Source organism: Acomys minous (assembly GCF_964271855.1).
Source record: "Acomys minous genome assembly, chromosome: 4".
NCBI classification, from domain to species: Eukaryota; Metazoa; Chordata; class Mammalia; order Rodentia; family Muridae; genus Acomys; species Acomys minous.
This window is the reverse complement of record NC_140486.1, coordinates 110276583-110302998: the sequence shown is the minus strand read 5'-3', so window position 1 is coordinate 110302998 and position 26416 is coordinate 110276583. Positions and strand designations below refer to the sequence as shown.

The window sequence follows — 26416 nt, the reverse complement described above, 5'->3', positions numbered from 1 at the left end:
AGCTACACACAGAGAAACCCTGTCTAGAAAAAAACCCATATATATGTACACACACATACACACACACACACACACACACACACACACACACACACTCAGTAACTTTTAGGACATTCACTAGGTTATGCATGTAACACCCAAGGAGAAACTTCATTTCCCCTAACCGATCTCTTCCTATTTGCCTTCCTCAGCCCTGGCAGCCATGCAGCGACTTCGTGTCTGTGGATCTACCCATTCTGGATGCTTCAAGTAGAGAAATCCTTCTGTGGCTGGCTTCTCTCAAGATTCACCCATGTGCAGCATCGCTCAGTACTGGTTTCCTTTTAATGATTCAATATCCGTCATATGGGTTTTTCTGCAGCCTGTTTGTCCTTCTTCCAGATGATGAGCATCTGGGCTGCTCCCATCGTTTAATCTGGGCTTGTGAACCGCGCTGCACATGCTCACATGCAGATCTTCATTTGAATGCGTGCTCCCCACTCTTTGAGGGTGTTCCTAGGAGTGGGTGACCCAAATTTTATGGTAGCCGTTTACATATTTTCTTTTGGAGAAGGCTGGAGAGCAAACCTTGGGCCTTGCACACGGAGGGCACGTGCTCTGGGATATGATTTCCTAGCAGAGCTGTTTCCTCCTCGGCCACATCCTTTTACACCACCAGCATCCAATGTCTGAGCCCTCTGCTTCTCCACCTGCTCATTAACATTTTCTTTTTGAGATAAGCTCTCTCAATACAGGTGAGCCTTTCCTGCAACTTAAGAGTCCTGGCTCTGCCTCTCGGGTGCTGGTTTGTTTGCCTTCCTTTCCTCCCTCCCTTATTTTGATTGTAGCCACCCTAGTGGTATGGCTTCTTTCGGCACAGGCTGGAGACGTTCCCCCCACTTTGGCTTGTGGGGCTGCCGTGGAACCTCCAATCTCCTATAGAGGAGATTAGTGTCCGTTATTGCTCTACCAACTTGGCGACTAGAGGGGCTCATGGCAGCACACTGGAACCTGTGCTATGCTGAGTGTGGTTTTGGCTGACTGAGGGGCCTCGACATTTCAAAGCAGTGCCCCGCTCGTGTTATGCAGCTTAGAGACACAGAGGTGGGGAGTGGGGGTGGTGATAATTGTTGACCAAAGTGAGGAGTGTGAAGTACTTATGGGGACAGGGGACCTTTAGGACCCTTTAAAAACATATTTAATGTGGTCGACATAACCTGGCCCAAGCCTGCGACTCCAGACATCCCGACAGAAGCCACATGAATGAGGAGAACAGCCTTCTGACCACAAGACCCTCAGGGGATTTTTTTTTTTTTTAGTAAACCATTCTATAGCACGGTTCAGGCTTCCAGTGCTGGTGAGCTCAGGCACCTTTTACCACTTCCTGTAAAAAGTCACATGGGTCTTGGTTCCCACTATGGCCAAAAATCAAACCAGGCTGTCCATCTGTTATCCTCAAGCCTTCCACAGACAGTCCCTCAAAATCGAAGGTGCTTCTCAAGCATTTTCATGGGTTGGGGGTGGAGGATGGGGTAGGGAATGGGATGGGTGGGGTTGGGGAATAAGGTGGGTAGGGAGGATGGGTGGGGTGAGAGAGTGAGGATGGGAGGAGGGGGAGGGGTGGAGGGCTGGGGCTGGGGCTGGGGCTGGGGCTGGGGCTGGGGTGGGAGTGGGGGATGGAATGGTGGTAGCAGTGTCTGCAAGACAGTTTCCTGCATGGCTGGGTGTAGGCTTTGAACTTTTTCAAACCTACTTTATTTGGGTGCCATATATTGAATGAATATTTAATATTTAATTACTTTAGTGAAATCCGTATTTACTCCTTAACCAGATTTATACCTAAATAAGCACACAGAGAGACCAGGATCTATTTAATTAGCCTATAGCACAATGCAGCACAATAATAGCACTCCATTCTAAACTTCCATGCTAGTTTAGTTTCCTCTCACTCTGATTTCCCACATTATACTTGTTTTTTAAATAATCTCCTAGGCCCAGTTCACTTCTCCTGATGTCTCCTGGTCTTCTCCTCCTGGCTCCATCCTCTCTTTCCTTCTCTTTCTCCTCCCCTCACTGGATCAGGATGTTCCACCCTGTTCTCTATTATTGTTCAGAATTGGCTAGTTTGTTTTGATTGACAACGCAAAGAACAAATGGTGACATGTTTACACATTTTTGAAACAGGAGATACTTAGAATAAACATCACAGAGAGTAGGGTGGAAAAATCATCATTTGAGTGAACAAGAGCATCATGCCAACTGCTGGGTGATTTTAACTGTATTATTTTTCAGGATTAATGACCAGAGTGTGTTTAGCCAGTTTTTCTCTGACAAAATATCTTGCTTAAAAGAGAAAATGCTTATTTTGGCTCACCGTTTCTGAGGCTTCAGTTCATGGTTGGCCCAGTCACTTCTGCATCTGTGGTGGAAACATGCAGCAGAGGAAATTGTTCACCTCAAGGTGCTAAGAAAGGACCAAAAAAGGGGAGTGGAAAGGAGAAAACAGACAGGATGCCAATATCCTTCCACTTTAAAAACAAGATAAGGGCTGGAGAGATGGCTCAGCATTTAAGAGCACTGGCTGCCCTTCTAGAGGACCCAGGTTCAATTCCCAGTATCCACAAGCAGCTCACAACTGTCTGTGACTCCAGTTCTAAGGGTCCTGACACCCTCACACAGACATACCTGTAGGCAAAACATCAGTGCACATAAAATAAAAATAAATCATAAAAAATAAGATTGGAGGTGCAGGGGCGTCTCTGGATGTGCCAAGACAGGGGAGGCTCCTGGCGGTCTACGGGGTCACCCTAGCTGAGACTCCTAGCAGCAGGGGATATGAAGCTTGATGTGGCCACCTCCTATAGCCAGGTAGGACTCCCAGTGGAAAGATAAGGACACCAACCCACCCACAAAACCTTCAACCCCAAATTTGTCCTGCTTACAAGATGTCCAGGGACAAAGATGGAGCAAAGATTGAGGGAGCGGCCAACCAAAGACTGGTCCTACATGAGACATATCTCATGGGAGAGAAGCAATCCCTGACACTACTAATGTTACTCTGAAGTACTTGTAGAAAGGGGCCTAGCATAACTGTCCTCTGAGAGGCTTCACCCAGCAGCTGGTGGAAACAGATGTAGAGACCCACAGCCAAACATTAGACAGAGTTCAGGCAATCCTCTGGAAGAGTTGGGAGAACAGTTGAGGGAGCCGGAGGAGTGGAAGTAAGAAGACAGAGTGTCTGAGTTGGTTCTTTGCTTCCATCCGGTGTTTTCCAGGAATAGAACTCAGGACTTTAGGCTTGGCAGCAAGTGCCCTTACCTGCTGAACCATCTTGCCTAACCCTATATCCCTGAGAGGGACAGAACATTTTTCTATGCTGCTTCACCTTTTAATGTTTCTACTACCTCCCAATAGTGCCACAAGCCAGGCTTTGACACCAGATCTCAATAACCCAATTCAAGAAGCAAAAAAAAAAAAAAAAAAAAAAAAAAAGAAAAGAAAAGAAAAGCAGAGAAAGATTTATTCATTAGGATAAAGGTACAAAGAGGTCTAGTGGCCCCACCAGTCTGCATTTGAGGTCCTGGTACAAGATTTAGGTTTAAGTAGTGTCTTAGTGATCTATTGTTGTAAAGAGACACTGTGACCATGGCAATTCTTATCAAGGAAAGCATTCTTTTTAAAAATTTATGATGATGATGATGATGATGATGATGATGTACATAGTGCTCTGTCTTCATGTACACCTGCAGGCCAGAAGAGAGCATCAGATCACATTATAGATGGTTATGAGCCATCATGTGGTTGCTGGGAATTGAACTCAGGACCTCTGGAAGAGCAGACAGTGCTCTTAACCTTTGAACCTTCTCTCCAGTCTCAAGGAAAGCATTTAATTGGGGGCTTACTTATAGTTTCAGAGATTTAGTCCATTGTCATCATATCATGGTGGGGAGCATGGTGGCATGATGTAGACACGATGCTGCAGAGTAACTGAGAGCTCTATAACCTGTTCTTCAGGCAGCAGGAAGAGGTCCTGGCTTGGGTTTTTGAGACCTTAAAGCCCACCCAACAGTGATACACTTCTTCCAACAAGGCCACATCCACTCCAACAAGGCCACACCCCCTAATCTCTCCCAAGTAGTGCACTGACTGAGCATTCAAACATATGAGCCTCTGGAGGCCACTCTTATTCAGACAACCACAAACAGAAAGCAAGAGGCATGCAATAGAAAAAAAGATGCCACTTGAGTCAAACCAGCATGGAGATCAGCCACATGGTAGGCAACCATCCATGTAAGGGGGAGGGGAGTTAAAAAAACACAGAGCACCAGAAAAAGCATAGTGAGGCCCTGGTCAGCATCTGAAAGAAGAGAGGAAAACACTTATGTCCTTCTGGGTCAGGACTCAGAAAGACGGACAGACCCAAGACTTCTTCATGGCAGCTGTAAGGACTGTGGTAGGGCATGAGGACTCTGGGAAGGAAAAACACGACATCAGAGGGTTAATTATTCCTCCTACCTCTTTAGCATGGATTAAAGTGAACCTTAAAGGTGGTCCCTTGGCCAGGTACTGACAGACACACCTGGATGAACTTGTAAGGGAGGAGGAGACAGAATGTGTCTCCAGCTTAGAGGCAGAGAATCTACTTTTATCTTACTGGAGCACACCCCGAATGTGTCTTACCTGGAGCCTCAGAATGAGAGCTTATTTGAGAGCAGGGTCTTTAGATGTATAATTAGTTAAGATGAGATTGCCACAGCAGCATTTAAGGCCCATTCAGGGAAAATTACTTCCTTCTGGCCAAAAGAATGGAACCTCTGGCCTGGGTAGAAACCCAGCTCTCCAGTTAGGCAGGTCAGTGACAATGCATACTTTCACAAGTTGCAGGCACACACATACACACACACACACACACACACAGAGAGAGAGAGAGAGAGAGAGAGAGAGAGAGAGAGAGAGAGAGAGAGAGAGAGACAGAGAGGGACAGAGAGACAGAAACAGAGACACAGACAGAGAGACAGAAACAGAAAGAGAGAGGGTTTCATATAGCCCAGGCTAGCCTTAAACTCCCTATGTAGCTTAGGATGACCTTGGACTTCTCTGAGTTTTCTGCCTCCATCTGTTCAGCATTAGGATCACAGTCATATGCCACCATGTCCAGTTCTATTCTGCTGGAGCTGGGCCCAGGGCTTTGTGGGTAGTAGACAAGCATTCTGTCAACGGAGCCCTGTCTCCACTCCCAGTGGCATGTCTTTATAAGAAAAACACACAGGGATGAAGATACAGGGATGTAGGAACTTACTGCATGGCCCCCAATATGTGCTGCTACTATGACAACGGATTCTATTTAGTTAAAGGTCCTTGGAAGGAACAGCAGGAATCCGAAAGAAAGATGATCCAGCATTCTCGTTCTTTCTTCTAAAAACAAGTAACAAAAACTGCCTCCCCTGCATGGTAAATGTCCTCTCCATATCAGGAGAAAAGTGTCATTCTTATATCAAGGATAAAAAGCCAAAGCTGAGGAAATTCTGTAGAAACAACCCTTATTTAACTAACTGTATCTGCCTCTTCGCTTATCCATCCAATTAACTTTTTTTTTTTTTTTTTTTTTTTTTTTTTTTTTTTTTTTTGCTATTTCATTTTATTTTTTCTTCTCTCATACAATACATCCTGACTGCAGTTTCTACTCCTGGTCCCTCCCCACCCAGAGCCACTCCTATTGGAGTATGGTCTGGTGCTTTGTATTTGTTAATTGCTACTCTCCCCCACCCCAGATTCTTATTGCTTATGAGCAAACTGTCTTGTACCCCAAGTATTGTTGTTTAACCTTGCCTAAGAAATCCTCCACCAGCACTCGGGAGGCAGAGGCAGGAGGATCGCTGTGAGTTCAAGGCCAGTCTGGCCTACAAAGTGAGACCAGGACAGTCAAGGCTACTGTGGGAACTGGACAAGGGCTAGCTTCCCTGAGCAGAACCCCTCCCTGCCCCCTCCGCCCCCGCCCCACCCCCGGTGCTGAATCAGCTTAAAGTCAGCTTCCCTGGGAGCTAGAAGGGGGCCCCCCCGGGGCTCACTTCCCTGAGATCCAAACAAAAGCTCGCCTTATCAAATTAGGGCTAGCTTCCCCTTTATTCCCTTACCCAATTGTGTGGGAGCCCCGCAATGTAACAGCTACAGCAGATGAAAAATTTTAATGAGAGTCCCCTCCTGAAGACTAGCTTCCTCTATAACCCTTACCCAATTACGTAATGCCAAGGCTGGGAAAGTCCCGCTTGCTGTTTCTGCCTTTATAAACCTTGTATGCTAAGGAGACCGCCCCCCTTCCTCAGCCCCTGGGGAACCACCGTCCTTGCTCCACAGCTCGATCAATAAAAAAAGACTGTGTACATTGCATCTGGCTGGACTCCAGTAGTCTGCAGAGGTTTCGTGACTTGGGCATTCCACTACACAGAGAAACCCTGTCTCGAAAAACCAATAAATAAATACATAAATAAATAAAATTCCTGATTGGCTGATTAAAAGGCCTAAAACTGGGCAGCTCAGAATGGGGTGGGTGTGGCCAAAGTCTGAGGGCTTTGGGAGAGAAGGATCTTGGGAAAGAGAGGCAGCTGGGTACCGGAAGAGGAAGAGGACCGCCATAGGATAGAAAGGAGCCACGTGGGCCCAGAGGAGGAATTTTTGAAGTTCCACATGGAAAGAAAGGGCCCAGATGAACAACTTTAGTAAGTATTTTTGGGATCATGGATAGGAGGTAGCCCAAATAGAAATTATTAGAAGCAGATGGCACGGGATGGAGGCTGGCAGATAAGAGAAGCTAGCTTAGGAAGTAATATCGGCCATGTTCCAGGTGAATTAAGGCTGTTCTAAAATACAATAGGTGTCTGTGTCTTTTATTGATTGATAGCAAGTTAGAAAATACTGCCATAATAATTATAGCCTAATAATAAACATTCATTACGTCATTACGTCATATCATTAAGTTAACAACACACTTTTCTTTTGTTTCCCTTCAGAAAAGAGCAGACCTCCCAGGAATACCAACTGAACAACGAACTATACTAAAACTAGACACAAACCCTCATATCAGAACTGGGGGAGGAAATCCAGTAGGAGGAAAAAGGGTCCCAAGAGCAGGCAAAAGAGTGACACCCCTACTCCCACTGTTAGGAGTCCCACAAAATCACCAAACTAACAACCAAAACGTTATTTGCAGAGGCCCTGGCACAGCCCTGTTAGCTCAAGCCCCTTTGCCTATATTCAGTAGCTATTGACCTATCACAGCAAATGCTGTGGCTCCTCCCAGCACTGCTCACCCCCCCCCCCCCCCATCACTAAGCCTCCCTAGCCCAGGGGCTAGGCTTTGCTTCCCTGCTCCAGCTTCCTGTTTTCCTATGCAACCCAGACATCTTGGCCATAGGCTCTCTTGATCTCTTAGGTCTCTAGGCCTCTTGCTCTGCAGCTCCTTTCCTGGTCAGTGTGCCCTCTCTCTTCTCTCTCTCTCTCTTCTTATGGCCCTGTTGAGTCTGGACTCTTCCTGATGCCTCTGACTGAACTCTCCCTCATATCTGCAAGAACACCCTTCTCCTCAACCGTACCTAGGAACAGTCAAGCCCTCATTTATATTCAGCCTAATCATGTTTGGGTCATTTACTATTTATTTTTGGCCCAACTCAGAATATGACTGCCTATGTTTAGTTGCTTCTTTGGGTCTTCAGTTCTGTCGTGGTTTGAAAGTGTTGGGACCTGAATGCCCAGTGCAGCCCCAGTGTAAGGAGGTGGGTCGTGCTTGGGTCCTGAGTGCTGCCTCTCATGGGGGAGGGGCTTCTTTTGTTACTTCTGTTGTGTAAGAAGGACCTCACATTCAGGGTACCAACGTGGATGCAGAATGGACTCTCAATCATCTACAAACCAATCAATACTTTGATATTGGGCTTCTCACCCTCCAGAACTATAAGAAATAAAATTTGTACGTTTACACTATGGAATACTACTCAGCTACTAAAAACAAAGAATTCCTGAAATTTCTGGACAAATAGATTGAGCTAGAAATGATCATAATGAATGAGTTAACCCAGAAGCAGAAAGACTCACATGGTATATACTCATATCTGGACACTAACCCAAGGGGCATGTCCCATGAAAGTCTTCACTTACCAGGAAAGTGGGACAGAGGGGAGGACATCCTATTGGGACTCTAGGTGAGAGAAGCATGGGAGAATGGGGAAATAGAAGGATCCAGAGGGTCCTAGAAACCTACAAGAAGAACATAATGATGGGCAAATCTGGGCCCAGGGGTCCTGCTCAAACTATGGCACCAGCCAAGGACAATATGTGCAGTAAACCTCTGCACATGCAGGACATTCTCCACAGTTGAGTGGAGAGTGGGGACTGACTTTCACATGAACTTTGGTGCCCCATATTTGACCACGTCCCCTGGATAGGGAGGCCTGGTGGCACTCAGAGGAAGGATAGCAGGCTACCAAGAAGAGACTTGATACCCTATGAGCATACAGGGGGAGGAGGTCCCCCTCAGTCACAGTCATAGGAGAGGGGAGTAAGGGGAAAATGGGAGGGAGGGAGGGAGGAGTGGGAGGATACAAGGGATGGGATAACAATTTAGATGTAATATGAATAAATTAATAAAATATATTTAAAATAAAATAAATAAAGTATAATGATACTCAGAAAAAGAAAAAAAAATTTGATGCTATAACAGTTACTTGGTCTGTAGTATTTAGTTGTTATTAGCATAAAATAAACTTAGACAATTTCCTCTAAGGGCTCTTGTTTTTGTTTTGATTTTTTGTTTGTTGTTTGGTTTAATTTGGTTTTGGGGGTTTTTTTTAGACAGCATTTCTCGGTGTAGTCCTGGCTGTCCTGGAACTCTCTGTGGCCAGGCTGGTCTCGAACTCAGAGATCCCCCCTGCCTCTGCCTCCCGAGTGCTGGAACTAAAATCATGTGCCACTACGGCTAGGCTAAGAGTCCATTCTTAATGTACTGTGATTAACTATCCTGACAAAAGCCACAGGAGGAAGGAGGAGCTTATTTTGGCTCAGAGTTTGGCAGGAAGGCTAAGGCAGCGGAGGACTTAAGCACAGGGTCAGACTGGGCCTATGGTCAGGCAGAAGGGAGTGATCAGTGCGGATACTCAGCTCTCTCCTCTGTGCACAGACCAGGACACAAACCTGGACTTTCCCTGCCTCAGTTACCCCAATACCTCACAGGTAGGTATGCTTGGAGCCTTGTCTCCTAGGTAAATCCAGATTCTGTCAGGTTGACAATTACCATTAACTATTGCAAGGGTAGAGGTAAAATCTGTCTTCTCTTTGGTAAAAGCCAAGGAATACTGCAGCTGTCTGGTCAGAATGCCATACAAGCCCAGGGGAAGGCAAAGACTTCCTGCTGGGTATCTTCAGAGAATGTGACCCTCAGAGTGTCCTGGCTTTAGACCCTCAGCCTCCAATGCTGTGAGAATAAATCTTTATCGCTGAAGCTACCAGGTTTCGGTCACTGCAACAGTAGCCCAAAGGGAACCAACACTACAAGGCAGTGATCTGGAATCTTCTGGTGACTCTTGAGTCTTGGGCCCTTGGGATGTGACCCTCAGAGGCAATTCTTGGCCTTCCCCCCGCCCCCCGCCCCCCTCTGGTGTGTGATTGGGAGGCTAAAGAGGTTGGGGCTGTGGTTTTGCCCTGACCCCTTAGGAAGATAAAGCCTGAGTCAAGTATTGTCTCTCCATGGCAGACCTTGGTTAGGAGGACAGAACATACTGGACTTTGAAAATGGTTACTTTTCCCCCGGGCCTATTGTGAAAAAGTTACTTTTTCTTCCCCTTGCCTGAAGCCTGTGTGTTTTTCTCCTGTCTTCAAAGCCAGTCTGATCTGGCTTCTGCAGTAAATGCCAACGAGTGTAGGGCCTAGCCGGACTTAGCTCTCACACTAGCCCATGCTCTGCCTCCACTGACTCACGGCTTTCCAGGTGAGAGCTATGCCAGTTCCTGCTGGCTCCAGGATGCCCTCTCCTCTTGGTAAGTTGTAAGCGCCTGTCTTTCCGTGTCCCATCAGTAGATCTTCTCTATGACTGGTTCTCCAAGGGAATCTAGGGAAATGTCCGGGTTTTCAGTTTGCTTCATTTTTTTGTTTTGTTTTGTTTTTTTGTTTTTTCCCCCTTCTTCTGGAGATGGATGCAACCAATGGCTTCCTGGGTTTTTGCTGTTTTTATAGTGGCTTGTCAGAATTCTACATGGTTTCATAATGAAATTGTCTCTCTTCTATGTTGTTCAGGTTCTCAAAGACTTTTTTTTTTTTTTGCGTTTGTCTGGTGCAAGTTATACAGACACTGACAGTGAGTAGAAAATTAAGAAATATTAGAAAAATGTGAAAGGCCAGAATTTTATACAGTCTGTAGAGTAGTGATTGCCTAGTCTTTAATTTTGACTTTCCTCCTAGAACTTTTTGTTTTCTTCTTCTATTATTATTGTTGTTGTTGTTGTTGTTATTTTATTTATTTATTTGTGATAAGGCTCACTATTTGACAAGGCTGGCTTCAAACTCATGGCCCTCCTGCCTCAGCCTTCCACAGAAGTTTCTTGAATTCCCAGCAACCTGTTCTGCATCTGACCTTTCTGGCTGGTGGTAACCCCTCTTTATCTTCCACTGAACATATTTTTTTGGTTGTTGTTTTTTGTTTTTTGAGACAGAGTTTCTCTCGTAGTCCTGGCTGTCCTGGACGTTGTAGACCTGGCTGGCCTCAAACTCACAGCGATCCACCTGCCTCTGCCTCCCAAGTGCTGGCATTACAGGCCTGCACTACCACGCCTGGTCACTGAGCATATTTTTAAATGTCATCCTCAACAGTTGCTTCCTGTGTGTTTTCCTGTCTTGTTTTGACTTTGTAAGAAATCTGATACTCGGGGCTCAGGCTGATTTTCATGGTTGCCTACAGTCTATATAGACCGAGTTCAAGGGGAGAGAGGTGTGGGGGAAATGGGCCTTCTATGAATTGGACTCTTTCTGCAGCTTGCTGTCCCATGAGTTGTGTGTATTGCTGAGCCGGGCCCGCTAGCACATGAGCTCCGTTACCCTGGGGTCTTGGCTCTCACGGGGATAGGTAACTCTCAGGAAGAGCTGCCTTCTGAATGTGGCATTTAGGAATTTTTCCCAATCCCCCTTTACACTTTGAAAAGGCATCCTGTAGACATTCATCGTGGAACAAGTAGGGCAGCATGGAGAAACAAACCTGAACCCTAGCCTCAAATCTCTGCTTCGTTACACGGTTTCTGGATCCTCAGGGGGAAAGATGAAGACTTGCTTAGCTATCAATTCAGATCGCTGAGGTCACCATCCGTGTCTATGAACATGAAACGTCCACCATTTAGGAGCCTGGCTGGTCAGGAGCATGGCCTCTCAGGTCAAGGGGATCTGAGAGGCCTTGGTGAGCTGCCATTTTGTGTTTCAGTTTCCTCACCCTTAAATTGACACTGCCAGTATCTGCCTCAGGGTCGTGGGGATAACTGATGTGTATGTCTCAGGGTCGTGGGGATAACTGATGTGCATGCCTCAGGGTCGTGGGGATAACTGATGTGCATGCCTCAGGGTCGTGGGGATAACTGATGTGCATGTCTCAGGGTCGTGGGAATAACTAACTGATGTGCATGCCTCAGGGTCGTGGGGAATAACTGATGTGCATGCCTCAGGGTCGTGGAGAATAACTAACTGATGTGCATGCACACGGAGCTCTTTAAGCCAGTGCTAGGGACAACATACACAATAGGTAGGGCAGCTGGAGGGAGGGAGGGGTGGAGGGAGAGAAGCGGAGACTACAAACGTGGCAACTTCTGCTTTGGGAGTGGACCCCCTCTCCCCACACTGCAGTATGTACAAGGCTGTTTCCAGGGGGAAGAGTCTTCCAGGCTAGAAGAGTTGAAAGCCAAGACTTTGGCTAAAATAAAGGAAGAGTAATATAGTTACATTATCATAGGCCAGGCACGGTGGTGCGTATCTATAACTCCAGCACTCACTCTGAGAGGCAAAGCTTGGAAGAGTTGGAGGCCAGTTTTGGCTACATAATGAGTTCAAGGCCAGCTTGAGCTACACAGCGAGAGCTACGCAGCGAGAGCTACGCAGCGAGAGCCTGTCTAAAAACTGAAAAATCACCAATCTTATGTCCGTGGTAGAGTCCTGGGCCATGCTGGATGATGGTGGTGTGGTTATTATGTATGTAAATATTATATTATTTATATACATGTCTGCAATGTATACAATTGGTAACAAGTAAATGAATGCTTATTTTTCTGAAACTTTTAACATTTAAAGAATATTTAAAGGGGTGGGAGGCTGTTGCACACCTTTAGTCCCAGAGGCAATGTGATATCTGTGAGTTTAAGGCCAGCCTAGTCTCCATAGCAAGTTCCAGGACAGTTAGAGCCACATAATAGAGAGACCCTGTCTCAAAACAAAACAAACCACCCAAAAACAAAAAATAAAAACAAAACAAAGAAACAACAACAAAAATCCCCAACAACAGCAACAACAACAACAACAACAACAAAGAAAACAAAAAAACCCTAAAAATCAAAAACAAACAAAAAAGGAATTTTTAAAAGGTTGGGGGCATGGCTCAGGGGCTAAATGCATCTGCTGAATGTGATCCTTGAACCCATATGGTGGCAGGAGAGAACTGAGTCCTCAGGTTGTTCTTTGACCTGTATATCCAGCCCATGGCATGCATGCACATGTGTGCGTGTGTACACACACACACACACACACACACACACACACACACACACACCAAATCAAATGAAAAATAATTTCAAAAGAATAAAAAATCAGGAATGAAATCTTACTTTCAGAAAAATGCTAGCAAAAGAGCTGTCCTTGGCCTTGCCCTTGGGCTCCTCCTCACCTTTTGGAGAATCAAGAAAAGTCTGTTCTGTTTTTGTTGTTGTTGTTGTTGTTGTTGTTTGTTTTTTAAAAAGATTTATTTATTTATTTTGTATACAGTGTTCGGCCTACATGTGTGCTGCAGGCCAGAAGTGGGTATTAGATCACATTATAGATGGTTGTGGGCCACCATGTGGTTGCTAGGAATTGAACTCAGGACCTCTGGAGGAGCAGTAAGTGCTCTTAGTCTCTGAGATATCTCTCTAGCCCAAGAAGCCTCTGGTTTAAAGATGTCACCATAGTCTTTTCTGACTGTGCTTCCTGTAGGAATCTCCTTGATGGGCATCCGATTTACTACGGTGGGTGGGTAATGGTCTTTATACTTGAACAGTACTTGGCTTAGCTTGATAGTTGGAAGAGCAACCCATTGAGCCAGCATTTAACAGACTCCTGAATATTGACACTGCCAACATGGCCACTAATTTTACACAGGAGAATTAGCTTGAACAGACTGAAGAGAATGTGTATCAAGAAAGAGCTTGTGTTTAGGTTGTGGGAATTTCACATATATACTGAAGGAGTTTGAGTGAAAGCCTTTGGTTTTGTTTTGTTAAAAAAAAAACTTCAGATTAACTGTTGCACCTACTCATAATGAGGGTACAGAGTGGTTGTCACATTCAGGAAGCACAGAAAGCAGGAAGTCAAGACGTATCTACGGGGCCATCTCTGAAGAAATAAAATCACTAGGAGTGTAGAGATGTTTGTATCATTTTCCATAATCCCCATGGTGTGATGGGAATTATTTCTTGCCACTCAAAGTACACAGAGAAAGGGGAAATGAGGTTAGGCTCCCAGCTCTTGACGACAGGGGAAATGATTGTTGTATAATAAAGGGATCCAGATGGTAGGAGAAATCTAAAGATGAGCCTGTCTCTAATGCCAGCTGTGACACAAAAAGGCCTTTGACTGGGCATAACGGCATATGGCAGGTTGAAGCAGGAAGGATCACAAGTTCAAGGCTAGACTAGCTACATAGTAAAACAAAACAAGATCAAAACTAAACCAAACCAAACCAACCAACCAACCAAACAAACAAACCCCACCCCCTAAAGATCCATGTTTCTTCTACTTGCCAATTCAAATTGTTTGATGGTGATTGCGTAAAGGATGACATAAGACTTTCTTGGGCATTTCAGATTGGGGGGCGGTTGGGGGAGAGGGAGAATGCAGGAATTAAATAGCATCTCATATTTTTTTTAAAGAGTAGTATGTTGTATACACAATATTTTCCAATTTTGAAGTTCCAACACAAAGTATTTTGGAAACTTGAAAAACAACAACAGCAACTGTCAAGGTGTATCTGTCTGGGTCCCCTAAAGGATCAGAGCTGATACAATAAACGTATGTATATAGAGAGAGTTCATTAAGTCAGCCGGTATTGATGTGGTAACAACAATTGCCCCACGCCCAAGAGGCTGACAACTGTGGAACTGCTGTGCCCTTGAGGCTGGGTACCCCAGCAGTCCCAACTTGGCATCAAAAATCTAGAGGGTTCCTGGACAGCTGCTTCGGTCTTTGGTCCAGTACGGAAGCTTAGAAGTGCTGGTTCTGCTTCCAGAGAAGGCATGAGGGCCAGAGGGGAGAGTTGCCAAGGAACAGAGGCAAACAATCTGCCTTCTGCTTTGCCCTTTTAAAATCGGAGCTGCTACCAGAAGGTGCCCCAACTTGTGGGATGGGTCTTCCTCCACCCCACAACCAGGGCTGTTCTTCAGATGATTCTAATCTGTGGCAAGCCCACACTAAAACCAAGCAGTGAACACTCACTACGTGCATCTGAAGCATAGACTGTGCTCGGCCTGCCTTTTACATACTGGCTCACTGAATCCTCACAAGGGTGGCACGATGCGAAGGTTGCTACTGGCATCTCCAGGGTCTAAAAAAAGTAAGGGGAGTCACTTCCTGCAGGTGTATGCTCACTTTCAGCATTTGCTTGGTTCTGGCTTTTATCCTTCAGATTTTATTCTGTCTGTTGCTTTCAGTCCTCTTTTCTTTTTTCTTTTTCTTTTTTCTTTTTTGGTCCTGGGCACCTGTTGCCAGCTGCGCTTTTATGACAGAAGTGATCTCTTTTTCTATGATGAAGTGGGTATTTGCAGCCTTCTGAAAAAGTCTTCCCCCCCCCCCCCAGAAAGAAGCCTGGAGCCAGCAGGGGCTAGGGCTGGCCACAGCTGATACTCCAGGGTACAGGGATTTTTCTTTTTTTAAACCTAGAAACTAATGTAGTGGGAGGTGTTATCAGGACACAAGGGCTCCTCTGAGGTTTTTGTCAGTGAGGAAAGGAGGGAACTAGAGCCGTGGTCTGAATGTGAAGCAAACAGCAAGCAACAGGAAGCAGGTCCTGAGAGTGTTCATAGAAGTCTCGTGATGACAACGTGGTTCCAGAGTTGGGACAAAGGCTGGAAAGTCATTTGTCATAGGCGGAGTCACTACTGCTGTCCTGAAACACCATGACCAAAAGCAAGTTGGGGAGGAAAGAGTTTATTTCACTCACAGTTCCATATAACAGTTATCATCAAAAGCAGTGAAGGCAGGAACTCAAATAGAGGCAGGAGCTGACACAGAGGCTACGGAGGGGTGCTGCTCACTGGCTTGCTCCCCATGGCTTGCTCAGCCTGCTTTCTTATAGAACCCAGGACAATCAACCCAGGAACGGCACCACCCACAATGGGCTGGGCCGCTCCCAGCTCAACCATTAATTAAGAAAATGCCTTACAGCCTTGCCTGCAGCCGGATCTTATGGAGACATTCTCTCAATTGAGACTCTGATGATTCTAACTTGACATGATACCAGCCAGTATGCCATTGCAGAGGACTATAAAAGCCTGTCCCAGACCATGCACTCTGACAGGGACAAGACTGGGGGACCCGGTCCAAAGATGATGCTTGCGTGTCGCCTGATGCCGAAAGCAGGGGTATTTTGACTGCCTAGAGCACTGTTTAGGAGGGTTTCTTGGGGGGGGGGCACTTCAGGGTTGGGGCGCGGCACAGCAGAGTCTGTGAAACTCTTGAGTCGTAGAACTTGCTCTATAGCCTTCTGGTTATGATTATGGTTTGGCTCCTTGGGCACCTTGGCTTGTGTGAGACAAAGCCCTGTTGATCAGAAGCCAGTGTTTTAGCGTCTTTGGAAACTGAGGTTCTCAGAATGAGCTCAGCTAACATGAATTGATCTGCCGGGCATGGGTATCATGCCTTTGGGCCTCTGGGCCTCTGGGTCTGATGACTCTCCTTGGGATTCCCCTGAGGGAGGAAGTTTCAGAAGCCCTGGGGACATCCAGTCTCTCTCTTCCTGGTTTTATGCAGACTGAAGTTCCAGGTCTTTAACCAAAATCCCTCCTGGCAGTCCTGCCCCCTAATGCTTTCATCACAGTCTTCTGGAGCCCTAGACTCTCTTCTTCTGACGGTAAATGGAGAACCGGCTTTAACAAATCACTGTGTTTTCAATCCAAAGGTTGGACAAGCTGGGGCCAGAGCCACAACTCAAGGGCCTTCTGCTGTGCGGAGGGAGGTAAAAGGGCAGGGAGAGAAGGCAGCCCCGTGAGAGTCTGGGCAGAGGTCTGAGGGTGCTCTCAGGGTCATGGAGGCCTTGGGCCATTTTGGCAGTGGAGATGTCTGCCTGATAACCCAAAGCATGCGCTGCTGTCATCTGAACTCACTGTCTCTCTGCGGCTCCTAAACTTCAGAAATGCCCACGACATTTGTGGCTTCCAATGGCAGGACTCTGAGAAAGGGATGGAGGATTGGTCAGGCCATGGGGAAAGCAGGGGGCTGCACTCAAAGGGGGTCATGGAGGGGTCAGGGGCCCTGCTCTGGGGACTTGCGGAAAGGTTGGGATGGCTGTGACCATCCCCAGGCCATGGGACAGTTCTTTTTTTTGTTTTGTTTTTTGTTTTTCAAGACAGGGTTTCTCTGTGTAACAACCTTGGCTGTTCTGGACTTGCTTTGAAGACCAGGCTGACCTCGAACTCACAGAGATCCACCTGCCTCTGCCTTGAGTGCTGGGATTAAAGATGTACACCACCACACCTGGCCATGGGACAGTTCTTTGTGGACCTTTAAAAGATAAGTGTGTCAAGCCGGGCGTGGTGGCGCGCGCCTTTAATCCCAGCACTCGGGAGGCAGAGGCAGGTGGATCGCTGTGAGTTCGTGGCCAGCCTGGTCTACAAAGTGAGTCTAGGACAGCCAAGGCTACATAGAGAGACCGTGTCTCGAAAAACCAAAAAAAAAAAAAAAAAAAAAAAAGATAAGTGTGTCAGGACCTCAGCTGACTTCTAAGTCACATGTCTGGACCAGGTTGCACATGTGTGTGTGTGCGCGCACGAGCGTGCATGTGCCTATATATGGAAGCTAGAAATTGTTGGTTGTCTTTCTCAACTGCTCAACACTTTTTTTTGGGGGGGGAGGGGAGTAAACTCTCACTAAACCTAGAGCTCACTGAGTGAGCTGGCCTGCAATCTCCAAGAACCTTTCTGTCTCTGCCTCCCTCGTACTGGGAATACAGATCCTGCCCTAGGATTCAGGTCTCAGATCCTCATGTTTCTACAAGGGCTTTGGAGGCTAAGCCATCTCACCAGGCTCCAGGCTGCACCTTTAAGGATCCTTATGCCATTAATGAAGGCTTGGAGAAGGGAGGAGGTTGTTTCCATGCAGTGGTCACCAAGTATGCAGCTCTGGGCAGGCACCATAGCTGGTCCCACCACACACTTTCTTTCCTTGTGGGCCTTTATCCACCAGTCTCAATGAGAGTTCTGCCTGAGGTCCAGGAACCTTGTCTGTCCACCAACATAGTCTTCTCTGGGCCAGATGAAAGGGAGGGGAGTTACCTCATTCTCAGTTCTAAGGATCTGTCACGTCTTGAGTTCTCACTGGTACTGAGCAAGCGTGTTCCTCTGTATCAAGACGCAGACTGTTTTGAAGGCTCTCGGTATGGGTTGTCAAATTTGCCTTCTAGAAACCACACACAGCTCAACGTTGGCAGGCACCCACTTGGTAAATCTCTGCCAACTTGATATGGAAAAGAAATCTCGTTTCATTTTCACTTCTATGATTACGCGTGAGATTGTGTCCCTAAAACACACACATATTACTTATTTTGGATGGGGTTAGTAATCATGAGAATGATTTCAAACGTCATGCAATTTCTGTTTAGTTGTGAGAAAACAATTCAGTTCAAAGGAAGAAGGGAATGTTTTGTTATCTGTGTGGTTTTTGTTATGAGAGTTGAAAGACCAAAGGGAGGAGGGGGAAAAGAGAGAAAGAAAGAAAGAAAGAAAGAAAGAAAAGAAAGAAAGGAAAGAAAGAAAGAAAAAGAAAACAAAGAGAAGAGCTGGGAAGGGGAGAGCGACATGGGAGAAAAATACAAGCAAGGATGAGACAACACAGTGTAGAGTTGCTTTGCATCTTGTCTGGGACCCCTGCAAGCATCCAGGCGAACCCTCTTTCACATCACAGCTCCCCTCTCCCCCAAGCCAGGGGTGATTCTCAAACTGTGTGATCTCTGGACCCCTCATATTAGGGTCAAGGATACCTAACACCTTTCCTTATGCCAATTATAGCTATCAGTGTTTCTATTTTAGAAGTAAAACCAGAATGATTTGAATATTTATACAAATGATAGTTTCTAATCTAAAAAAGATATGTTTTATTTTACGTGTATGAGTGTTTTGCTTGCTTGTATGTATGTGGACCATCTGTGTGCCTGGTGCCCACGGAAGTCGGAAAGGAGACTCAGATCCTCTGGAACCATGATATGAATCTTCATGTGAGTGCTGGGAACCGAACCTGGTTCCTCTGCCAAAGCTGGCTATGCAAGGACTCAAATAACAGTGTCCATTGACCCAGTGATTCCCTTTCAAGGACTATATTTCAAAACAGCAATCCTAGAGGGAAGCAAAGTGGTTTACAGCTGATAGTGGCTAATAAATCCCTGTATACACTACGGAGTGAATAGGTATATAGCCTGAAGTGAAAACAGGCGGTTAGTTGTAAGGCTGACTCTTCCTGCGCCCGCCAGTGTCTCTTCACATACTTAAATATTAACCTAAATGCAGAGAGAGAACCTGGGCTCTAGTTGATATGTGGGGTCTGAAATTAGGGGAGATTGTTTTCTTGTCTTTGGGAGCTTATCGTCAATGTTTTTTTGTTCCTTTATTTTTGTTTTCTAAACTTTCCTCTTCCTCCTCTTCCTCGCTGTTTTGAAACAGTCAAATGTAGCCTCAGGCTGGCCTTGAAACTACCTACCTATCCTCCTGCCTCAATTTCCCAAGTGTCTGACTTACACACTTACACCATTGCACCTAGATAACCAATTTTAAGAAACTATTTTGCAGGCTGGGTGGTGGTGGCGCACGCCTTTAATCCCAGCACTCGGGAGGCAGAGGCAGGCAGATCGCTGTGAGTTCGAGGCCAGCCTGGTCTACAAAGCGAGTCCAGGACAGCCAAGGCTACACAAAGAAACCCTGTCTCGAAAAAAAAAAAACAACAACAAAAAATTATTTTGAAATAATTAAAAGCAACATTAAAGGCTCTCTAATTTGTCTTGCTTCTCTTGGGCAGGGTGGTTACGGAGCGAAGAAGCTTTACCTAGAGGACTGGGCACAGGGAAGAGGGGAGGAGAAAGGGGAGAGCAATGTAAAAACAGTTAGTCAGGAGTGGGGGCAGGCTGATGTCCTGATCATTTTATGGTTCCTTGTGTTCCCTGGTGATAGGTCCAGCATTTGATGAGCCACAGGTATCAAGGCTAGCAGGGAAATGATGACAGAAGACCCTGGGAGGGAACGGAAGTTAGTGAGGGCAGCCACACAGCCCCTTGAAGACACCACTGTCAGGGCTCACACCTATACTGCTAAGGAGAGCGTAGGAAATAGTAAACGGTGCTGGTGGGTATTGGTGCAGAGGGAGCCTGGGCTCTAGAAGCCATGGCCCCCTGCACCTGTTGGGTGGAATGCAGAGAATTCTTGCCTAGGCCAGCTCAGAACTAGGTTTGCGTTTCTGCAAGCTTCGCTTGTAGCTTGTTCACGCTTCTTTAGAAAGGGTTCGGGGGTGACAACTTAAAGCCGAACACAGCAGTACTTTGAACACGAGACGCAGCTTTATTGGGCAAGGGGCAGGGCTCATGAAACGGGCTTTATCCTCCCCCCCTTCAGCTAAAAATACAACCAAATCCCTTATTGCGCCTGCAACTTGGATACAGTCTTCTAGATTGCCAGTGTGCTCTTTAATTACATTCTTGCCCTTTCGCTTGGGAGCTCCCAGTTGCCTGGCTTCAGTCCAAGAGCAGCGGAGAGGGCCTGGAGGTTTGCTGTTTCAGCACATCTCGTGATGTTGTGCCTTTGTCTGGCTTCTGCCAAGGTCATCTGCTGTCACTGATATCATACATTACATCCAGTGCACACACACACCCCGGCCAGGCGCCACCCCCCTCCACCCTCCCACTCCTCCACCCCCTTCACCCCCTCCCCCTCCCCCCCTCCCCGTTTCCTACTCACATTCCTAAAACAGTAGGGGCGTACCTTAGTAAAATAGACCCACACCACAAAATAACCATGGTTCAGGCCAAGAGGAAGTGGCTAGACAGTTGAAAAGGTCTTGGCCAGGTAGGGGCATTGTTTGGCAGTAGTGGAGTCCCAAAGAGTCACAGGGTCTACTATGCTGGCTCTATCTCATAGCCCGCAAGGTCCCTAGGATTTGGGCTTGCTGCTCTTTTCCCCCAACTTGGGTTGGTCTAGGTAGGGGCTGCAATGGGAACTTGCCCGCCCTGTTGGGAACTGCACCCATATACTCGGCACAGCTTCCTTGAGCATCAACTGTTGGCCGCCTTGTTCCACCGGTCCCCACCACATACCCACTCAATCATCCCTTCCGGCACCCCAGCCTTGCATCCAGACTCGTCCTCCTCTCCACCTTGAGCCAAACACTGTGCATATTTACAGTGCACCTCAGTAGTGTTTCGATACATGCCTACACCCACGGTGAAATGATCAAGCTAACTAACGCTCCTGTCAACTCACGTGCTTATTTTCTTTTCCTGCTGATAACATTTGAAATCTGCTCTGAGCAATTGTCAGATGCATAAATTTACTTTCACCATTCAGTTCAATAGACCTCTAGAACTTTCTATTCTTATATGAACTTTTTAATATTTTCAACATCATGGCCCTGTTCTTCTACTCTCCTCCTTCTCCCTTAGTCCTTATTTTTTTTTTTTTCCCTTCACTGCATTGGTTTTTCAAAGAAATGGAGTCATTCATCTCTGGGTCTCTTTTTGTTTTGTTTTTTTTGTTTTTTTGTTTGTTTGTTGTTGTTGTTGTTTTCTACTCCAGACAAGGGCTTACTATGTAGCCCAGGCTGACCCAAAAGAATCTTCATTTCTTCTTGCCTCAGCTTACCAAGTACTGAGGCTACAGGTTTGTGTCACCTTCTTGTCTGGAGAATCCACTTTTTGTTTGTTTGTTTGTTTTTGTTTTTGAGACAGGGTTTCTCTGTGTAGCCTCGGCTATCCTGGAACTTACTCTGTAGACCAGGCTGGACTCAAACTCAGAGATCTACTCGCCTCTGCCTTCCAAGTGCTGGAACTAAAAGCATGTACCACCAGCGATAGGCCAAGAGTCCACTCTTAACGTACAGGAAACAGCCAAGATCCCTTCTGGCACTCGCCTCTCAATCCTCTGTCCAGCAGCACCTGCCTGAATCTCCTTCCCTGCCTTTTCCTCAGCCCACAGCAGCAGACTCACCCCTCCTTTGTCCTGTGAACTTGGCACCCCCACATTCACACTTGAGCTCAGTCACCTAGCCTCTGTCCTCATTAGCACACTGCATGTCTTACTCACCTTTACCTTAAAGGAACGTCAACAAGCCCTGAGCCCCTGAGCCAGACACAAACCCATTCTTATCCCCCACCCCCACGCCCAGACAGGGTTTCTCTGTGTAGCCTTGGCTGTCCTGGACTCACTTCGTAGACCAAGCTGGCCTTGAACTCACAGTGATCGCCCTACCTCTGCCTCCTGCGTGCTGGGATTAAAGGCGTGTGCCACCACACCCGGCCACAAACCCATTCTTGAAGGAAGGCCACTTGTTCCTGTCATGGGGGGTGGTGGGGGGTGGGGGGGTGGGGGGGTGGGGGGAGTGGGTGTGGACACTCAGATCCTTCACCATGCATTGACACCTGGGTGTAATTCTTGGTGCATTGGCACATCTGCAGGGCCCAGTGCAGAGTCTGTCCTGTCCCCTGCATGCATCTAAAAACACTTTTAGTCATCACGAGGGCAGGTGTGAGACCTTCTCTGGGATCTTTGGGAAAGTGGCTTAGGCCCAGAGAACTTTGGTGAAGAAGTTTTCTCTATATCTGTGACAAAGCCTTCAGAAACATCCAGCATCTCTTAATTCCCATCTGAAGCCAGGGCCCCATGACAGGACAGTAAGTGAGTCCCAGCTGCATACACATCTTCCCTGCTTTTACTCTTCTCCTGTGACTCATTATGGTTATCTCTGCTGAGGGTGTCCCCCTGCACTAACCCTTCATGGCCACTGGAATAAAAATCTTGCCAGGTCCCCAGTGCAGGCTCGCTCCCTTTTTGGGGTTTTCTTGGTGCCTGCCGGCAGGTGCATATGTCAGCTCACAGATTCCATGTGAAGGACAGAGCTGCTTTGCGGTTTCCAGGTTACTGAAGCCTAAAAGAACAGCATCAGGTCCATCTCTCCTCCTGCCTTGTCTCTCCCACATGCAGCCCTAAGTGATTGCTGTCATCCTTTCTAGCTCCTTCCTAGAACCCAGATAGGCCTGGATACTGCTGTGACCAATGCCAATGGAAGGTGTCTTCACTAAGAGAGAATTCACGTCACTGTTCTCAGGCCAAAGAGAACAGGTGTGGCGTTGGGAAATCCCCATAGCTGGCTTACCCCTCCAGGGACAGACCCTAGTCGGAGACTCTTAGCAATCCAGGTCCTAGACTGCCGCCGTCGCCATGGTCCCTTCTGCTGTGACTCCACACAGGTACCCATGTCTGTGCCAGGAAAGTCCTGAGCCCAGGCACCTCCCAAACACTCAACCTGTGAGTGGGCTGTGGGAGAGGCGGGGATGCATCCATCAACCCACTCCAGAAGTCAATAGCCAACCAAGCTCTCAGGGGAGTCTAAAAGGTGATTCATCTATAATGTCCCACGGGACAAGATGGGGGCCCAATGCTACTCCAGCAGGATCCTTAGTGTTAACATCTCTATAATGGGTACAGCTGAGCTGCAGACCAAATTTCTAGTTCTCCTCCTCCTCCTCCTCTCCTCTTGCTCCTCCTCCTCCTCTTCCTTCTTCTTCTTCTTCTTCTTCTTCTTCTTCTTCTTCTTCTTCTTCTTCTTCTTCTTCTTCTTCTTCTTTCTTCTTCTTCTTCTTCGTCTTCTTCTTCTTCTTCTTCTCTCTCTCTCTCCTTTCTCCTCCTTATTCTCTCTCTCCTCTCTCTCTCCCTGCCTTTCTTTCCTTCCCCAGAATTTGCTCCCCTCTTTCCCCACTCCTTTCCTCTTTCCCCTCTTCAGTGCATAACCCCCTCCTCATAAAGCCTTAAGGGAACAGGACCAGGGCCCCTGCCTGGAGCTCTTCCCTTCCTTCTTAGCCCTCTGCTCTGCAACCTTCTTTTGCCCTTCACTTCCCTTGGGCACTTTTCTAGTTCAGCTGCCTACCCGCTTCCTCCTGCTAGCTCCCTCTCTGGGAAGCCTGGTATCTCCCACCAGTGCACACTTGGGTTTCTGGATGCTGTGGGAGCGATGTGCCTGCTGGGCACTGGGGTTGGCACATGATGGGTTACTGCCATGTAGATACCCAGGAACTTTAGCTATTCCCCTCCCCACAGAGAATCTTCTGACATCTGGGCATCTGGCCTGGTCACTAGGCAGGTGATCTTTTTGAGTTTTATCCATAGGCTGAAAAAATTGGAACAACTTCTTTGTTTGGGCATTTCTTAGGTTCCAAGAAAAGCCATTAGGGTCCTCTTTTCTTCAGGTCCCCCTCTTTCTATCTAGAATAGGTCATAGTCCCTGTATCTGTGCATTCCCTGTTCCCTAAAACTAACCCTCTCGGGCCTTCCTTTGCAGCCTATTACCCATAGGCTTCATGGGTAATATTCTGCTACAAGGTGTTGGGGGTGGAGGCTGGGGACTTGCTACCCTTAAAATGCCAGACTCTCTCAACCTTAAGATACTTGATTATTGAGATTCTGGATGTATAAGCCAGAATGCCACCCCCACTCCCTTCCCCTGGGCCAGGCTAGAGACCAAAGGCCATCTTGTATGGCCTACTCAATATGCCTTAAGCTCATTTCCATATTTATTAAGCAAGGACTGTGACAGCCAAATATCAAACAAATCCTTGACATTTTGTATGAAGATGAAGCCAAGCCGTGAAGCCTTGGCAGGAGCCATCTGACGGGCTGGGGCCAGGGAGGCCCTACTGGGGAGTGATATTCAACCTGAGACCTGCAGGACAGGGAGGGGACAGATATATGACTCAGAATAGACAGAAGACTGCAATCACATCTGTCCCTGAGCTTTCCCTGGTCACAGTCTGGTTCCTCTTAGTGAGATATTTACCCTCAGGGGAAAGCCATGGCTTGCAAGGGCCCTGGTGCTCCCAGAGAGACATATGTGTGGGAAGTGATGGGCACACAGCTCACAATGCCAGAGAGGCCTGGAAACACCTGGGGACACAGGAGAATCCATGGTGGGTGTCCAGGGCCGGAGGGGTGGACGGGACCATCTGATGACATGTGCTCAGCATGGTAAGAGGACTCTTGCCCACTGGGGCTTCCAGGCATGCAGATAACAACTGTGGGTGGTTATAGCATCCTTCCAACTCTGGATGGGGTTTCTGCTTCCTTGGAGTGGCTGCAGGTGCCCCTAAGGAAGTTGCAGGAGAAAGTTCCAACGCTTGGGCCTTAGGTACTCCACGCCATCCACACCTTTTCCCAGAAGTCTCCTACACAACCAAGGCCTGAGGCTTCCAATGCTCTCTAGGACAGAACCAGAGGAAGATAACTGCCCAAAGGACCACATTTCTGCGCTTCTGGCTGCCAGCAGGGACACATACCCTAGGAAGCTGAATCCTGGGAGCTATGACTGACCCTTCAGAACTTACCTTCAGGCACAGGGTGCTGTCACTTTGTGTGTCTAGGCTGTGTGTGGGTTACAACTTGACCTCAGACTGCGGTGTATCAGAGTCCATATTTGCTTCCTTTCAGCCCCTGTACACATACACATCTAGTCTTGAAAGCCAGCTGTCTCAGGGCTAAAAGTCAGTGCCCAGAAGGCAAAGGCAGCTATCTGGGTCTTCCTTAGAACTCACAGCACCTATACCGAAAGAATTTTTATCCCCGCTGGGCGGTGGTGGTACATACCTGTGATCCCAGCACTCTGGAGGCAGAGGCAGGCAGATCACTGTGAGTTCGAGGCCAGCCTGGCCTACAGAGGGATTCCAGGTCAGCCAAGGCTACACAGAGAAACCCTGTCTCTAAAAACAAAAAAAAAAACACAAAAGAACTTTGATCTCATTGGCTGATGGCCTTGAGTTTGCTGTTGAGTCCCTAAATGAGTACAGTCTGTCAGGAAATACCAACAACGAGCTCTGAAGTGTGTGTGTGTGTGTGTGTGTGTGTGTGTGTGTGTGTGTGTGTGTCTGTCTGTGTGTCTGTGAATATGTACATGTTTGTGTTCATTTGTGTGTTCATGGATATGTGCATACATGTGGAAGCCAGAGGTTGGTACTGGGTGTCTTCCTCAATTGCCTTCACCTTATTTTTATTTTTGAGCTGTAGCCCTGTGGCCAGGAGGCCACAAGGATGTATTTGTCTCTGCCTCTCCAATGCGGACTGTGTGCAGTGCATCTGTGCAGGATCACAGACGCAGGCTGCCGTGTGTGGCTTTTTACATGGGTGCTGGGGGTCTGCACTCAGATCCTCACGTCAGCATGACAGACTTTTTTCTGACGGGGTCATAGCCCTGGCCCCAGATGGGCTGAAGACTCATTAAGCCTATTGAGTCTTAATGTCAAGTGTAATGCAGAAAGGAAGGTGTGCAGAGCCAACAAGACCCTACTGCCCTGCAGCCAAGACCCCCATTGAGTGTTAGCCCTTTTCTTCTCTTTCTTTCCATCTGGCTGCAATGCCTTTGTCTAGGCTCAGACCAAGGAGTCAGCCCCTGGGAGGCTGCTTCTCCTCCAGGCCGTTGGCACCCACATTTCACAATATGACATCACAGGTTTTAAGAGGACTGGCTCTTTCCAGAGTCTGCAAAAATGCTTTGGTTCTGGGTCTCCTTGATATAGCCATGAGTAACAGCCCCTCCTAACCAATTTCTGCCCTACCCAAGGGTAAGGTATCACTTCAGTAAATGAGCTTTGTTGTTTGTTGTTTGTTTGTTTAAGGCAGGGGTTCTCTGTGTAGCCCTGGCTGTCCTGGAACTTGCTATGTAGACCAGGTTGGCCTGGAAACTCAAAAACATCCATCTGCCTTTGCCTCTCTGGTGCTGG

The 26416-nt window shown here is 47.2% G+C and overlaps 1 protein-coding gene across 9 annotated transcripts in view; it reads left to right on the top strand.

Moving 5' to 3' along the window:
- The window catches only part of GPR55 (G protein-coupled receptor 55), a 107854-nt gene that overhangs the window by 49655 nt on the left and 31783 nt on the right, over window positions 1-26416 (top strand). Inside the window, exon 1 of one of the 9 annotated variants that reach the window (XM_084779203.1) lies at window positions 6070-7115. The exons of 7 other annotated variants lie outside the window; for them this stretch is intronic. Coding sequence is in view for 1 of the 2 variants with exons in the window: in XM_084779205.1 (XP_084635331.1) it covers window positions 9962-10001 (40 nt within the window). In the remaining variant the exon portion in view is untranslated. Of the gene's footprint in view, window positions 1-6069; window positions 7116-9631; window positions 10002-26416 lie in introns of those variants that run through there. One more of the 9 variants, XM_084779205.1, reaches the window with a different exon arrangement.